General features: G+C 36.4%; 3 protein-coding genes across 8 annotated transcripts in view; 2 read left to right on the forward strand and 1 right to left on the reverse strand.

Annotated features, from left to right (window-relative positions):
- Nucleotides 1-1,252, forward strand: part of LOC106170225 (intermembrane lipid transfer protein VPS13D) — a 44,279-nt gene extending 43,027 nt beyond the window's left edge. For all 4 annotated transcript variants that reach the window (XM_024076460.2, XM_086998788.1, XM_024076461.2 and 1 more), the window contains one exon: nt 123-1,252. In XM_024076460.2, coding sequence (XP_023932228.2) covers nt 123-221 — 99 coding nt within the window. In that variant the 3' untranslated portion in view covers nt 222-1,252. The remainder of the gene's footprint in view (nt 1-122) is intronic.
- On the reverse strand, nt 1,219-11,788 carry LOC106170208 (uncharacterized). 3 transcript variants are annotated; one of them, XM_086998790.1, is made up of 10 exons: nt 11,601-11,788; nt 9,772-9,994; nt 9,263-9,639; nt 9,033-9,084; nt 8,699-8,817; nt 8,205-8,450; nt 7,396-7,706; nt 4,595-4,715; nt 4,272-4,441; nt 1,219-3,770 (listed from the first exon to the last, which is right to left on the reverse strand). In XM_086998790.1, exons 2-10 carry the CDS (start codon nt 9,966-9,968, stop codon nt 2,085-2,087), a joined length of 3,279 nt encoding a protein of 1,092 aa, XP_086854916.1. In that variant the 5' UTR covers nt 9,969-9,994; nt 11,601-11,788; the 3' UTR covers nt 1,219-2,084. The 3 variants fall into 3 exon arrangements, with proteins under 3 accessions (XP_086854916.1, XP_086854915.1, XP_023932243.2); XM_086998789.1 differs by having other exon boundaries at nt 8,205-8,453; XM_024076475.2 differs by lacking the exon at nt 11,601-11,788 and adding an exon at nt 11,371-11,542 and having other exon boundaries at nt 8,205-8,453.
- Nucleotides 11,789-11,905: 117 nt separating this feature from the next.
- LOC106170226 (trophoblast glycoprotein) lies at nt 11,906-16,558 on the forward strand. The gene is made up of 2 exons (XM_013550010.3): nt 11,906-12,089; nt 13,007-16,558. Exon 2 carries the CDS (start codon nt 13,026-13,028, stop codon nt 14,208-14,210), a length of 1,185 nt encoding a protein of 394 aa, XP_013405464.2. The 5' UTR covers nt 11,906-12,089; nt 13,007-13,025; the 3' UTR covers nt 14,211-16,558.
- The last annotated feature ends 889 nt before the right edge of the window (nt 16,559-17,447 follow it).

A 17,447-nucleotide genomic window follows, 5' to 3' on the forward strand; every position in this document is an offset into this window, starting at 1 on the left:
TTCTGTCTTTACACTGTAGAAACCACAACTTGTTTTACTAAGTCAGTGTATTTTGTACCTGGTAAACAGTCATTTAGTATCATTTATGTATGATGACATCTTTTCCTTTGACTCAATTCTAGGTAACAGAGCAGATTCTATATGCTAAAAACCTGTTTGATGAAAAAAGACAAACAGTGGATGCTGGAGAGGAAGAAAACCAAGCAGAATTATTTTCATGAGATTCAAAAGATATGCAAAAGTTTATTTTGTGAAGAAAAACAAAGATCTACTTCGAAGCAGAGTATAGGGTTTTGTGCAGTGTGAGAAATTGTAAACTGACCTCTTGGATGTTGACAGGGAAAACCAGCAGACTTTTGGAAGTTGTTCTTGAATGTGCCATAAGAGTTAAATGTCTTAGTGGTTGGTCTTACCAGAAATGTTACAGTGTCATTTGCCCAAGTTCTTAATTTGAGCAGCATCAACGTGTATTTGCAACTGGAGAAAAAAGCTTTTTTGAAAAATAGATTTTAATGGTGCTTGTAAAAATAATGACACATTAGATGAGAATTAGTGGTTGTTTATGGAATTATTGTGCTTTCATTGCATCACATTGAATTATTGAATTTTTTGTGCCAATATGAGCACTGCTCTGTTATTAATTTACATGGCAACTGTGATAGATAATATATTAACATGGTCATCTAGTCGGATGGTTAAGGTTGTGTGTATTGGTGCTTGTATTGTGGAACTTGTAATTATATCTGATATTTGTGGATGTGATCAGCAATACACATGTATTTTTAATTAACAACAATATTGTTGGTGGATTGGGGCTTGCTTATCATCAAAGTTTGCTGTACCTTCATTATCCATTTGTGCAAAAAATACAATAGTTGCTCAAGTCCAATGATGTTACAGAATCTTTTTACACCATTTAACAAAAATTCCTAGATTCATTTCGTTACTAAACTCAGGAGGCATAGTTTGTGTAGACTGCATGAATTACATCTTGAGAATGCCTTCATTAAATATTGTTACAATTTAATAATTATATTTTACCCCAAAGTGCAAGGAATTTCATTTTTGGAGTAGAAGTATTTTTGGCAATTTTAGACAGAGTTCCTGTGCTACAATGTCTGAACAGTCTTAAACATTCAAATTCAGACTAATGTTATAGAATTTCATAATGCTTATTTTGAATGGAATATTTCCCTAAAAAGGAAAAAACTTGTAAAATGTAAATAAAGATTTTATTGTTGAATCCCACTTATTCATGTGTTCACAAGTTTCAAATTATTTACATATCATGTAAGTCTGTATTGGGAGGAATCAATTCTTGAAATCAGTCACCAAATGACCCTACATATGACAGCCCTTTTGTGTACTAGCTTTTCTACAGTAACTAATATTTCATTACATGTTGATTACATTATTTCTTAAAACAATTCGAATAGTAAATAAGTTCACCTTAAATCAGCAACTATCTATGCTTTGAGATCTAGAACTTGTCATCCTGTGTACTGCAACTAAACCCTGCCGATTCTGTACACAGCTACATAAATATCAGAGCCAAGGCATAACAATTGTATTAACATAATATTATAGTTAGTCTATAACTAATAAATCAATGTTCACGTTCAGTTTCTTACTTCTCATACTAAGATTCTGATTTAACTCTTGAAATTTTACATTCAAAAGAGCCCACTGCACACCTATTGCTGTAACTAATAATTCCATAAACAATTTTCCAACTGTCCAGTGGCTTGAGTTATTTAATAAAACCCAATCTTAAATTCTGGTCCAAATAACTCCTGTTATTCCTATTATAACATAGAGCAGCTCACTTTCCAATGTTTGAAGTTATTTTGCTTCCTTTAAGAGATTTTGTTGACAATGTTGCTAATCACCAAAATTAATCAGTCTATCTTGAGCATCTTGCTCAGAAGATGAGGCTATCCAGGTGAATAGCCTCTGTCCAGGTAATGTACTTGCCCCCCTCCCAACCTACAGACTTGGAAATTGAAGAAAAATTACTGCCTTATTCTTAGTGCATAACACAGCCCACAAAATTCTCTAAATTGAATGCCACAGGTTTTCATCCACTACTCCTGATGTACTACCAGAGTATTCTGAGAGCTGCTTCCTGGAGAATCATCCGAAGTAGTGAACTCAACTTTGTACATCTCGCCGTTTATTTCGATGTAATCTCCAGAAGACAGATTCATCAGCTGTTCAGCAGAAAGCTGAATGTCTGAGGCAGCATCTCCAATGATGGTTTTCCCTCCCTGCGCCCCGCCAGTCACTGACACAGCAGTCACGGTGGCTGCAGGCATAGTTGGGACATTGTCTACCATAGGGGGAGCAGCACTCAGGGTGCCATCAGACTCAATGACCACATCCCCTGCCAGAGCCTGGAGACCCTGGATTGCTTCCACTGCCTCGTGGTGGACCACATTACTATCATAGGGTGACAAGGAAACGAACTGGCTCACAGTATGGCTATTTCTTCCTAGGATATTTGGAGAGTTGCTAATAACACCTGACACTTTCTGCTTACTCATGAGCGATCGGGCTAGGTCAGTCAGTTTGACACTCTTCTCTTTATTGGTAATAGGGTCTCTTTCAATGGCAACATTTTCCCCTGAAGTGCCTTCTTCATCTCTTTGGACTATGGTGATACAGCTGGAGTCCTCCACCACACAGCTTGCAGTACCATCTTTCTTCAGAAATATAGAGATCTTGTGTTTCTTCTTCATGTGGTTGAACAAATTCCTGCGTTGCTTGTTGCGGTACTCGCACAACATGCAGGCATACGAGGTGTAGGGGTCATCATCTTCTTCTGTATCCATTACATTGTGTTTGCGCATGTGAATGAGAAGATTGTTCTTCTTGGAAGTTCTGAAATCACATATGACACAGGAATACACGCCTTCTTCATCCTGGGGGTGAACCTCCCCATGCATGGAGTGGACATGCTTGTACAAGTTTAACAGCTTGGCAAAGCTCATGGTGCAGTAGCTGCAAGCAAAAAGCTTATCAGCATTACTGTAGTCTGGAGGGTCGTACTTCTTGCGTGGCTTGCCATCGAGACTGGCATTCAAATCTGGCTTGGCTTCAAGGCTGTCTGGTGGGACCTCATTCACTGTCTCCACCTGGGGTTTGATTTTATCACTAGTGGCCTGTGTTTCTGCCTGTTGATCTACTTGTGTTTCTGCCTGTATTTCTGCCTGTGTTTCTGCTTGTGTTTCCGCCTGTTGATCTGCTTGTGTTTTTGCCTGTGGATCTGCTTGCAGATCTGCTTGTGGATCTAATTGTGGAGCTGCTTGCAGATCTGCTTGTGGATCTGAAGCAGAGGGCTGCTGGCTCTGGCTAGGATCAAGTTCTAATCCACTGATTGACTTCTTCCTAGATTTCACTGCTACACTGATGTTGTGCTTAGAACGCATGTGGCGATACACATGTTCTCGCTGAGTGGCACGATACTCACACAACCCACAGGCATAGGGTTTCTCCTTGGTGTGAGTCAACTCATGGCGAAACAAACGGCTTTGTGCTTCAGTAACAAAGGAGCAATGGGAACAGTAGAATTTCAGCTCTGGGCCTTTCTTGTGAAATTTCATATGCTGCTTTAAATCCTTCCTTTTACTGGTGGTGAAATTACATATGTGACAGATGAAAGTGCCTTCCACTTCGTCCTTTGCCTCGTGCCTGCGTTTGATGTGCTGTTTCAGGTCTGGGTTCTCGTTAGCACAGGTGTAATCACAGTACGGGCAGGTGACTTTCTTTTCCTGAAAGAAAGCAAATTCTATAATTTATCATTCTATTCTTCTGTGCACATTTTTTCAAGATCCTTTTATAGTCTAAAAATCAAAGAATAGTTGTAATCTATAGCCATCTCCTTAAACAAAGTAGTGAAGATTACTTTCAACACACATAAAACATGTTTTGTGCACTTAAATTTTTTTATTCTATCACCTTTAATATTGAAATTGCACTATACTGTAAATTTTTTTCTACTTCCAACTAATGATAGCTTTTACTCAAATCATTAAGTATATATTCTTTACAATAACTGGCAAACATTTAACACCAGCAACAACAGTGATCAAGAGCAATATTTAAACAAACGGCAAAATAGGTGTTTCATTGCCTCTTGTATAATATCATTATGATGATTATCAAGTGCATGGTTTCTACATGTCATGCCTCATAGGTAGAAACACATGTTCAGTCCCTTTAGAAACACTTTACATTTTGATCATTTTAAACACTTAAAGTTATAACATTACCTCATGCCTATATTTGATGTGTCTCTCTAAGTGGATCTTCTGCCTGAAAGCCAGGCCACACTGCGTACACTTAAAATTCCTCTCGTTAGTGTGCTGGGACATATGGCGCTTCAGGTTGCTGCTGGTGGATGTCTTGTAGTTGCAGTGCTGGCAGACATGGGGCCGAGAGGCTACAGAATAAATGAATGAATATAACTGACGTTGTAGGAATGCAAGTACCGCAGCAAGTAATCACCATATAATTTTATTTCAGGTCATTTTTTTTTCAAGATACACTACACAGAGTAACAATGCTTATGCATAAACAACCAAGCAAAACTTACTCATATGTATTTTCCTGTGCTTGTAATAATTGGTCTTCTTGTTTGTGATATAATCACATTCTTGACATTTGTACATAAACATCCCATCCTTCAGTACCACATCCACATACACTGTGGTGTTCTAGAATAATGACAAGTATATTGAATTAGTACAGTTTTGTTCATCAACCAGGGCTTCTCCCAGGATTGGGGGTACAGGCTGTCCAAAATTAACATCTGTAATTTCTCACAAAATTTCAGGTAGTCCAAGTATGCCTGAAGCCATCATATTTCCAAAAAAATCTATAAGCCGTCCAGCCGTCTTTGAAAATATAGACCATCCAGTGATGCTGGTGGCCGTCCAAATGATGGCTTGACAGTTTGCTGGGAAAACCCTTGTCATCAACACAATGAACTAGAGGATCAGAGAGGCGATACCGCCTCCGAATATTGTACCACCAGCTGGAGCAAGCGCATTCATATAGACCCCCACATACACAAAAGAAGGGACACAGCCACCAGTCTTATGCTTGACAAGCTGTAAAAATGCAATCAACAAGAATTTTCAAAATATGCAAAAAAATATATATAACTTAAAATGGTACAATCAAAGTTAAGTTCATCGTAAGGTAGGTCAAAGGTCAATTTCAAGGTCACAGTAAATTGCCAGTATATGACTTCCTATTCAACTTTAATGGTAACTATGGACCTATCTCTGCCAGGTTTGGAGTTAAAAGAGAAAGAAATTTGCAAAGTTCAGTTCATAGTTAAAAGTAGGTCAAAGGTCAATTTCAAGGTCATATTTAGATTGCCAGTATTTGACTTTCCATGCAAGTTCAATAGAAACTATGGACCTATCTCTGCCAGTTTTGGAGATAAAAGGGAACCAAAATTTGCAAAGTTCAATTCATGATAAAAAGTAGGTCAAAGGTCAATTTCAAGGTCACACTTAGATTGCCAGTATATGACTTTCCATGCAAGTTCAATAGAAACTATGGACCTATCTCTGACTTCCTATTCAAGTTCAATAGTAACTATGGACCTATCTCTGCCAGTTTTGGAGATATAAGGGACTAAATGTTTTAATTTTGGAGTTACCATAATGTGCCATAAATTTCCTACAGAAAAAATAAATTAAAATAAAGAAAATGTCATTTTGGTCAAAATTCTTGAAATAAGAGGTGCTCTGAAGTTCCAGATGTTCAAATTTGATGAAATAATATCATTTTTGACCACAAGTTGTCTGCTTTGCCAAGCCTTATGTTTTATTTTTCCGGAGTTCAAAATTTATTATCCATTACAGTACTGCACATTTTGCTTTCACCACCAATATGTGCAAGTATATGACTTCCTATTCAAGTTCAATAAAAACTATGGACCTATCTCTGCCAGTTTTGGAGATAAAAGGGAAGCAAAATTTGCAAAGTTCAGTTCATGGTGAAAAGTAGGTCAAAGGTCAATTTCAAGGTCACAGTAAGATTGCCAGTATATGACTTCCTATTCAAGTTCAATAGTAATTATGGACCTATCTCTGCCAGTTTTGGAGACAAAAGGGAACCAAAATTTGCAAAGTTCAATTCATGATAAAAAGTAGGTCAAAGGTCAATTTCAAGGTCACATTTAGATTGCCAGTATATGACTTCCTATTCAACTTCAATAGTAACTATGGACCTATCTCTGCCAGGTTTGGAGTTAAAAGAGAAAGAAAATATAAGGACCAGAAAACTTGCAAAGTGAAGTTCATCATGAAAAGTAGGTCAAAGGTCAATTTCAAGGTCACAGTTAGATTGCTAGTTAATGACTTCCTATTCAAATTCTATGGGCGTATCTCTGCTAATTTTGGGAGTATTTTTTTTCATTTTATGTTAACTACTGAATATTGCATTGTTGTACTATTTAATAAAGTGCAACTCCTAAACCGTATGGAAAATAAGAAAATGGACACCACCTTTAGTATTGTGCTTGACAAGCTGTACTTCATGCAAAAAACAAGACGTCTCTAGTGTAAACAGTTCCACAATTACAGAGTTTTTAGTTTCGGCATCAAATGACTGCTTCTCCCGTGAAAATGCACCGATTGACCCCAAACCCACGAAGATGAAAGGAGTCCCTAAATAGTAGCCCTCACTATAATATGAAAGCTTAGGTCTGTGTAGTTTCCGAAAATTGGCACAAACAATTCTTTTTTTGCAGAAAATTCCCATTTTTAGAAAATTTTGGCCTGTTTGACCTTGAAATAAAGGTCAAATGTCAAATCCAAGGGCATATTTGGAAACTCCATATATGACTTTTGGTCAGACCTCTATAGTAACTTTTTCCAAAATTCCTTCAGTTTGGGAGATATTTAGCATCAAATTTTCAAAAATTTTGACAAGGGTGCATTTCAGTGAGCATCACACCCAGACCAATGCACCAACTGAGACAAAAATACCAGGGGGTTCAAGTTGACATTATATGTGACCTAAATCCAAGAGATGGGGACACAGGTCCTTGCGGTCTAGGAGGAGAAGCGGTAACGGTGACTTGTTTCCGGCGCCCGACTGCGGAGCCGGCGGAGCCGCAGGAGCCGGCGGAGCCGGCAGAGCTGTACGAGACGGGCCGGGACTAAAACCATGAGTACCGCCAGCGTATACGCTGGTGGTACTAATAATCTTAGCCTTAAACTAACAAGGAGTCATGTTTCTCTCCATGTCCACATTTACATGCCTCTTACACATAAACCTTTTTTGTCAGCTTTATTAGAACTTTTGATTGATTAAAACTTTTACATTATTTGGTTAATAAAATATGGCTTCATATTGAAAGACATGTCCCTTACTAACCTCCAACTCTTCTCCCGTCTCTTCTACCACCCCTGACCCCCCTTCCTTCCCCTGCTGCAGGCTGCTAGGCTTCACTATCACAATGTTGGGCCCCTTGCCAGCAGGCTGCATAATACGCGTCCCTTCAAAGGTCTCTACAATTGTTGCTGTTGCTGTCGTTGTTGCTGTCGTTGTTGTTGTAACAGGCACAGGGACATCAAGCTTCACACTGCTGTTTCCATAACTGTGGTCATTGGAATTTGATGGTTCACCTTTATGGGGTTCCACCAGTAATACTACTGAATTGTCAGCAGCGGCTCCATTGCTGGGCTCTGTTGAGAAGAGCACAAAATCAATGAAGTCACGTAAAGTAGATTTATGCCAAATAGGTAAATATACTGTATACACTATGAAAGAAAACTTTCAACAGCTTAAATAGATCCCAAAACGTATCTTCAGATTTTTTCCGCATTAACTTTTTATTTACATAGATAACCCTTGTTACTTATAATGGAGTTGCCAGCCTTTATATGCAATTAATAATGGACTTTGTTTTATCTTGTTTAAATTTAATTTTTTTTTAATTAAATTTTGTTAGGATTTTAATTTAGTTAGGACATTAATTCTTTATATACCAAGATTAAAGCAAGTTTAAGATTTTCAAAGTAGAGCTGCTTGTGTTTCCTCATCTTCCTATAAATAAATCTAAAATCAGGAATTGCCAGACAGACCTTGAACTTCTGAATTCAAGTGCATTACACCCAGTTGTAACATTATGTAATACTGTAATAAAACTCAGTCCAAGCTCTTCCCTGACCTATCAAACCTACCTAGAAGCTCCTGCTGAGGGTTCTCCTCTGCCACCCCCTCTTGTTGCACTGGAGCATTCCCTGTGATAGAACTGAGCACATCAGACAGTTCCTGCAATATGGCTGCCGTCTCAGCTGTCTGCTGCTCCATACTTATGGCCTCTGCTGCTTTGTCAACATCTTCTGGCTGAGCAGTTACTGAGACTTCTTGGACTTCTGCAGTATTTTCTGTCTGAGTGAGGGCCTCAGTTTCATCTTTTTTTGAGTCTTCTGGTTTAAATAGAATTTTTTTTTCAAAATAATTGTGAATGACTTAGGAAGATCCCTGTTGCTTTTCATTTAATTAACTACTATAACTTATATTTATTCAAAACATTAGTTTGTTTATTAATGTCACAATTTCCCTAATTTATATCATAACATGAAATTTCCCAATACCACCTTATTTTATAAAGAGAAGACCTAATTGTTTATCTGTATCTTTAGATCACATTAACTGCAATATTAAAATGTACCTATCATCTTGACATGTATTTCCACAGTATCTACTACAGCACTAGGAACTGGTTCAACAGGAACACTTGCCAAAGCATCAACAGCCTGGTCACCTTTAGCAACAGACATCTCTTTTTTCCTAGAAAGAGATCATTTCAACGGTAGTTGAATGTTTTTTAATACTAAACATTTTAGAGAGAAACCTTTAACAAAAAATTTCAAAATTTATAAAATCAATAAACAATTTTTTAATTAAAATTTAAATAAATACTGAAGTATTTACAGCAGAGAGAACATTTTTTTTTCTTTTGCTTTTATGAATGAAATATCATACAGGGAATTATCTTTTTTTACCTTCCTCCTCTTGCCATTCCTTCTTTGGTTTCTGGCGACTTTGCATCTTGGGCTGAAATTAAATAGATTTAAAAGTATTTTCATTTATATTACAAACCTTTAATTGCAAATTACGTTACTTCAATGGTCCACTAAAAAATTTCATCTATGCAAACATTTGGCTTCACTGAAGAACATAAAAACTAGGAAGAAATTATGAAAAATAATGTGTAACTTGATTATATAAATACCTGTTGTTGGTTTCTTTGCTGATTGCTGTGTAATTAACTCCACCTCCATGTCTTGGAATCTCTTACTCAAGACCCTTTTCCTGGAGGTCCTCCTCAGAGGGGATCCCAATGTATCAGACAAATCAGTTGAGTTTGAAGTTTCCATAGGCAAGGTTTTGGGAACCTGAGTTTGCATCTTACACTCATCTGTCTCTGTTAGAGGCTCCGTCTTTGCAGCTGACTTTTGGTTTGTGTCTGTCTGTTGCTCAGCTTGTTTCTGAACAGCATTTGACTTATCAGGCTTTTTGACAGGGCTGTTTCTTGTCTTTGGTGCTGTTACTTTTGCTTCCCTTGTGGTAGTTGCCTGTGCTCCAGATGTTGTGTTTCTTTTTGAGGATCTAAGAATAGTATAATAAATAAAAGCCAAATACTAGAAACTTAAACATCAAAAAGTGCAATTATCACCTATTTATTTGTTGTTGTAAATACAAAAGCACCGCGTAATAAATATAACATTGCAATAAAATTACCTTCCAACTTCAATTTTAGCCTGGTCACATTCTTTCTCAGACTTAACATCTTCCACAGACTTATGTCTTGTGCTTCTGGTGGGAGTCACAGCAACTTTCCCTACTTTAGTTCTTTTACTTGGAGGTGATGAAGTCTTGACATCTTCGACAGTTGAAGCACTGGCGGAACCCCGCTTTGACCTGGTTGTCATTGACATGGTTGTGGGCAAATGTCAGCCAATGCCTATATTAAAACAAAATGAACACATTATGATAATTTCTGTGACAGCACAACAGTGTTCTCATTTACGGCGTCCCAATATGTGAAAAACGCAATGAAATTAAAAAGGACGTAAAATAATCAACACCCTTTCGTCCCAGGGACGAAAAAAAATGCGGTCCTGTTTAGGCGGGTGATTAGTGGGAGAGATAAAAAAAAACAACTGAAAGGGATGATTATCTTAGTGACCACGAAAATTATACAGAATGAGTGATGTGATTGGTGAAACTAGCGTATTAATTTACAAAAACACACCGTGTTTGGCAGTTTGCTGGGGCTGTCACATCACTTAGTGCGCCATCTACCGAATGACGCAATACGCAAAATGGCGCTCATTACGGCCGAGGTTATCCCTGACGAAAAAGACCGAGGTGTGCCGAATGCAGGTGGTTGTAATGTCTCAAAATGGCGCAGTCCCATGCTAAAAAAAAAGATCCGGACTTTCAACAAAACCTGGCTGGAAGATCCCAGTTTTAAAGACTGGCTTTATGTCACGGACAACTTTATGTTTTGCTCCATTTGTAAACGTGCCAAGAAGAGTAACGTTTTTACAACTGATCCTGGATGCAGTGATTACCAGAGATCTACACTTGTTCGACACGTGCAGTCCGAACAACATAAGCAAGCGGCTTCTACTCTTAAGGGCCAGTCAGCTCTACAGCAGGCTATATCCACAGCGGAACAAAAAACAGATGACAACCTCGGTCATCAGATGAAAACTGTGTACTTTTTGGTATCTCATAACTTGGCTCTAAATCTCTACCCGGACCTTTGCCTACTTCAGTCAATGAAGGGACACTATACGTCAGCTAAGATGTTATATTTTTATTTTGCTATATTTTTACATAATTTTGACCTGTTACATGTATTTCAATAAACACATTTGTGCAATTCTAAATGGTACTTATTTTTTTTTCTTCTTCAAGAGAAGGACTCGGAAAATTTACATGGGACTCACATTTTGTCAAACATGTGAGTCCCATGGACTCGGATTTTAAAAAAATTATTGAGAACACTGCACAATGTAACAAAAAAAAATGATACAAGATTATGCTCTAACCTTCTGGCCAAAATATTAGAATAAAGACCTTTGAACATATTTACATGAATCATATCCTTCATTTATCTACCATTATCCACAGAAGTAGAGAAAACAAAACATGTAGGAGGGCGTAACATAAACGGGATATCAGTAGCACACCTTAACCACCAGATTATATCTGGTTTGATGAATTTTCTACAATTAATTAAACAAATATTAGAGGATTAAAATGAATTAAGTTTTAAGAAATAATCCATCAATGGATAAAGCAACGCGAACTGTTCTATTTGTCGATAACCTTGATCAACTGTGGCTCTCTGCAAACTCCCAGTTACGCACTCTAGGAATTCAAGCATTCGGCAGTTTATCCGTTGCTTAAGGACCTTGCACGGAATGCCTACACTTAAAATGATTGCTTTACAACCTTTTCAATTACTCGGTTTTAAGATTCTCTCCATCTAGGAGGTAAGAAAACATCGAATTCCATTTGTGATCTCCAGTGCATAAGAAGGCAATCTGTAAGCTTACCTTTGATCACGTCATGTACAGTCGTCCTTGGCTATCTTCAACACTGAAAGCGTGTCAGCAGTGGTTTTCCGGGTCAAAATATTCTTTTAATTCGCTGTTTTAAACCAAAAGTTGCCTTCATCAAGAAAAATACAATATGTCTTCCAATGCACGCGCTTGGAAGTACATCTTGATTGGTCAAATTTGTCAGTCCCTGGGAAGGCGGGAGAAGGTTTTCTTGGTATTTTATGAATAATTAACAAATTGTTTTCATTTTTGTATTCAACAGATATAAAAACCATGTATCTGCACTAATGACTTATCTAGTATTGCCAAAAAAGCCCAAAATTATCAGACCAACTTTCACAAAAGCCATCCAATCATTGAGCAGAAAGAATTTAAGCCCGATTATTTACACCTTTACTTTGACCTACTTTTGATTCGCCGTGAAGCAGGTACCTGTTGCGTCGTGGTGTTGCGGACGGAATGTGATCTCAACATACTTTAAAGGTAAACAGATGGATTGTTTTGAAAAAGAAGTTCGCAGTTATAGCTTGTAATATATTTTGTATTTTTTTAATGTTAACATCGATGGCCTGTGTGTATTTTTATCGCATTTTAAGATAATTTTTATTACTCCAAATTATCTTTTTGTCCGACACTGGCTGCATGCACTGTTAGACTTGAGTAGCGCAGCATGGTTGGGTATACAAAAAATAACAAGCAGTGAAGTAGTATTGAGCTGGTGCTCGACATGCTTTGAAAATTGCACACTTGGAATTTTATAGTTCATCTTTTAAGGCAAATAAATTAAAGATATTTGATTATTATTATTATTATTATTAATTTATTTTCAATTATTTCCAAATTGAAATAAAATAAGTTTGATGCTTGATCATTCTTCAATTTGAAGTCCTTTGCAAGACTTTGTTAAGCTTTATGTAAAATACTTGTAATGAAAATTTCAAAAACGGAGATAATGCTCAGAGCATGTAATATGCTGACAAGAAATGTTGATGAAATTGGAGGGTTCAACTGTCTTATGATGCGAAGATTGCCATCAGATAACAAACAATGTGGGAAAATACACTTCTGAAAGCATGATAATATTATTATTTTTTTATACAAACAATTTCATTTATTTTTAGTGAAGTTTCATTAGTTCATTGTATATAACCTATTCATATAATTTTGTGTTAGATTAAAAGACTTTTAAGTAGGCATTATAATTAGCTTTCATTTTATCTCGTTGGTTTTTTCTGTGGATTAGATTTTTACTGTGTATTGTTTAGGCAATCTGCAAAAAATGGGCAATTACTTTTCTGTAAGAGACATGTTTATGTTCCTATTGATTTTTTCTTGTTGGTATGCATTCAGTGCACTGACTTATATATAAATTCTGAGTTTTTTTTTTTTTTTTGTTCCAGGTTCGCCACAAACAACAAAATGGAAGTGCTGCATCACAGTTCTGTTTTCACTGTAGCTGCTTTCACAGTGTTATGTCTCTCTGGTTGGGGGATCAGTGCCCTGCCCAACCTCACCTGTCCCAAGGACCTGCCACAGGGGTGCTCATGTAACGACACCACAGCCACATTTACTTGCCGAAACACAAACTTTCAAAATGCTGATGTTCTAAAACAAGTGCCACTGAATGCAAGGACAGTTGTGTTCACTGGGAACAACATCCAAGAGCTTCCTATCAACGTAGTGGGAAACTGCTCCCATGACAGCACACTGCAGCATAAGAACTTAACCAGTCTGGATCTTTCCAATAACAGCATCAGAGTGATACCAGGCCAGTCATTCCATTGCATTCCTAATCTAAGAATCCTCACATTGAATGAAAACAACTGGATGCTGGACAACCACACGCGGGTGTTCAGCAATTTGGGCAGTTTAGAGACTTTGAACTTAAGGAATGCATTGCAGGATAATCCTAGCACACAGTATATGACTTTCATGCGTTTTATTTTGACTGATAGTAATATAATTCAGTTGAAATACTTGGATTTATCCAAGAATGAGATAGAAATTTTTCCCATTAATGCACAGGATATGTTGTGCAAGATCCCGAATCTCCAGTGGTTGGATCTGTCTAACAACAAGATTGGCTCAATAGGCACAATGAACCTGAATGTGACCTGCTCTAGCAAACTGAAACATCTTAATCTGACTCAGAATAATATCTCAGTGTTGAAGTCAGAATTCCTGACTGCTCTGAAAAAACTGCAGCTCACCAATGTATATCTTGGTAACAATCCATTTCTCTGTGATTGTGACTTACAGGATTTCTATAATTGGCTGAAGGTGAGTAACAGCAGTCACTTCGTTATTGACAAACAAACACTCCAATGTGAATTACCAATACAACTGGCTGATCACAAGATTTTAGATCTGACCCAGGGTGAACTGGTCTGCTCAGAGGACTTCCCTCAGAAGTCACTGCCTGGCTCCTATGTGGCACTTAGTGTGGTCTGTGGCATCCTGGGCGTACTGACACTAGCCGTTATCTACATGAACAGACACAAGGTCCAGGCATGCATGAAAAGGATGACCAAGCCATTCAGACTTACAGAAGACACCCACATCGGCTACGCAGCAGTGCAGACCTCTCAGACAGGACAGGTGTGATTGAGATATAGACAGTGTTGACTGTTCTCTTGCAGATTTCCTGTACATCTCAAAATATATGTAAAAGAGTATTTTATTTGTAATGAGGATAGATGTCATTGTGATATATATATATATATATATATATATATATATATATATATATATATATATATATATATATATATACCTTAACTGTTAAAGCTAAATTTTAAAAGGTGGTGATGTTTTTTTAAACACAGCATTTAAAACTGGAGTCTGCACCCTCTCTTTGAGTAGTTCCATCAATTTTATGTCAATTTAATGCATGCTCTAGATGTATAAAATATAGCATTTCAGTATTGAGGGTTAGAGCACTGCAATGAATTCTAATGGAACCTTGAATGGTATCTATTTGGTGATTGACATTTTTCAATAATTGGCTATTTGACTATTACCCATGATCATTTCATTATCTCAATCACATTTCTATCAACTAGTATTATTGAATCATTTTCATTGTGTACTTATGTGCCTATTTCTCAGAAAATTGCCATTTTGATATATTTGTCTGTGTCTAATAATCATGTTATTAGATGCCAGTCCTGAGTTTTATATTCTTGCAGATTATCGGCTGTTGGGGTCAACTAGCCTACTCTATGTACAGTACTTAAAACCATCGCCTTCCTTTTATTCATAGTTACCAATTACAATCAGTTATTTTTTCATTGGTATTTCTGCCATCTTACAAGAAAGTATCTGGATTAGATTGACACCAGATTGGGTACCATATAGATTGGAGTCTGTAAAAGGCAAGGTTTCAGTTTTTAAATGAACCTGGCAGCTGTATTGGGCTCTAAAACTTGGGGGGAAAAACATCACTAATCTTAATTCACAGTACAGGGTTGTCGTGATATTACCCTTCACAACTATTGATTCTCAGTCATACTTTATAGTAGCTCATAAGAACAAGGCTAATGAAATTGTCCTTAATTAATAAGTAAGGTTATGCCCTATCTGATGTCTTGGCAATAGACATTTACAGCTTGTAATTTTCTTTTCCTTTCATGCAAGCTCCAATACATGTGTGAAAATCTCTATATGCCATTGAGGTGTTTTATCATTATCATTTTTTATGCTGAGAAGTGTTGTGGTACATTTGTATTTATCACAGAGATTTGTGTTGATGAGGATTTTGCATGGCACTGTGTGTGTTGATTGTATTGCAAGGTGGAGTAAAACCTTTGAATCATGAATAATGTACATGTAGATAAATGTGCTGTTTTGGAATACAGAGATGCTGTGATTTTTATGTATTGATTTGAAATCTACCTTTATATATGTATATATACAGGCTTTAATGTTAAGAAATATAATTGTAATTGTCATGGTTAATGTAGATTAGTGTAAATATGCTGTTTTTAACCAAAAATATTAACTTATGACTTTATTAGCAACATTTTAACCTTTTTATTTAATGGGAGGGGTTTAAAGTATTATAAATGCATTTGTTACTTGTTTGAGTATTGAGCCATCAGAAGTATTTAAACATAAATCCTGTTAGATCAATCCATCTTTAGATCAAAACTGACATATTTTGAGAATGAAGAGTAAAATTTTTAGAAAGATCTCTGTAGATTTTTCATCAAAGACTGATATTATAGCTATTATCTTTGTCCATTTCCTTGATTGGTCAATTGGCATCACATCCCAAGTTGAAAAGATGCTGAATTGAAGGATATGATAGTTTAGACAGTAATCAGCATTATGGGAATGTTTTTTTTTTTACCATTCAGTGCTTGTATCGTGCCCCTGTGCACACTCCAGGCAAATGAGTTATACTTAACAGATAACATTCAAATGCATGAAGTAGGATAGCATAATATCAAGCAACTTTGGGGATATTATCTTTTTCATTGGTTGATGGAAAATACCACGGAACAATTGTAATCTGTGTTTAGGGAATATTGGGAAGTTAGAAATTCATGAAACAGTAGCTAATTACATAGTACCATATCTGCCCCATGAGACTAATATGTCAATATAAGATAATTGTGTAATCATGTTGCAGTTTTTGGAATACTTAAGAGGGAAAAAAAAGATTAAGCAGAAGTAGCTAGAGAAATTGACAACAGCATTGCAAATATGCAAAGCGTAGTTCTGTAGTTATACATTTTTTTTTTCAATTGAGAAACTGAAAAATGCTATTTTGTATAAGTATATGGCACATCTTAAGTTTTGATTCAAGAGTGACTCATTTTTTTTTTTTATGCATTTTACTTTCATTTTTGCTTTAGAGTTTGTGAAGCACAAGATCTTAAAAAGGCATTAGATTTACTCCAATGTTCCATGTCTTCCTGAGAATAAACTGAATGCTAATTTTTTATTAATTCATGGTTTTTCTGATCTTGTGTTTTGTTCTTTTTACAGTGTCTTTTGTATTTCTGTCCTTGAACCTCCACCTCGGTCTATTTTACAATGATCACTTCTCATTTGTTATCATATGATAATAAAACTACAATACACTAGAACTTATTACACAAACTGAACAAATACAAACAAGGACCCTTATAAATGATAACAAAACATTCCTGTATTGTAGTTTAACGTCATAATTTGAGCTTGGATTTAAAGATAACATTATTGTTGACTAATGCACCTAAAGCTTTAGAATGTATGTGGGAGCGTGTCCACATCACTGATTAAAAATCACTTTGCAGTCTGAACTCGTTCTGCTGCAGGTTAATATGTATTGCTCATATTCTACTCAGCTCACTGGCAAATGTATTTGGGATAGGCATTGATCTTCACAAATTAATTGCGTGATACATATCAATTCATAATAGGTTTTAAGAAAATGAGTACATTTGAAATCTTAATGAGTTTCATCAATTTTCTGCTTTCGATAAATTTAGTTTGTTTTTCTGATCAATGTTTTAGTACAAACACATTCTTTTTGCAAAAATCATAAAAATAAGTAACGCTCAAGTAATCCAACAGTTTTTATTTTATCATAAATTTCATTAGCTTGAAGAAACTACCCTGGTAATGTGTGGGTTAGAAAATGCTCTGAGCTATCTTTGCATGTCACTTATGCTTGACAAAAAGCATCAACTAGTTGAAAGTTAATGGTTCATAAGTCCCAAGTGTACTGTATTCTCCAGATCACCTCCTAACAGGGCATTTTCCTTTAACTGTTTGCTTTACTATAGCCTCTTCTGCAAGTCAAACATGGTTATCTAATGTATTTGTACATCATACAACTGTCAGACATGTCCT

This window comes from Lingula anatina, chromosome 1 (genome assembly GCF_051362555.1).
Source record: "Lingula anatina isolate TDL-2025a chromosome 1, LinAna3.0, whole genome shotgun sequence".
Classification (NCBI taxonomy): Eukaryota; Metazoa; Brachiopoda; class Lingulata; order Lingulida; family Lingulidae; genus Lingula; species Lingula anatina.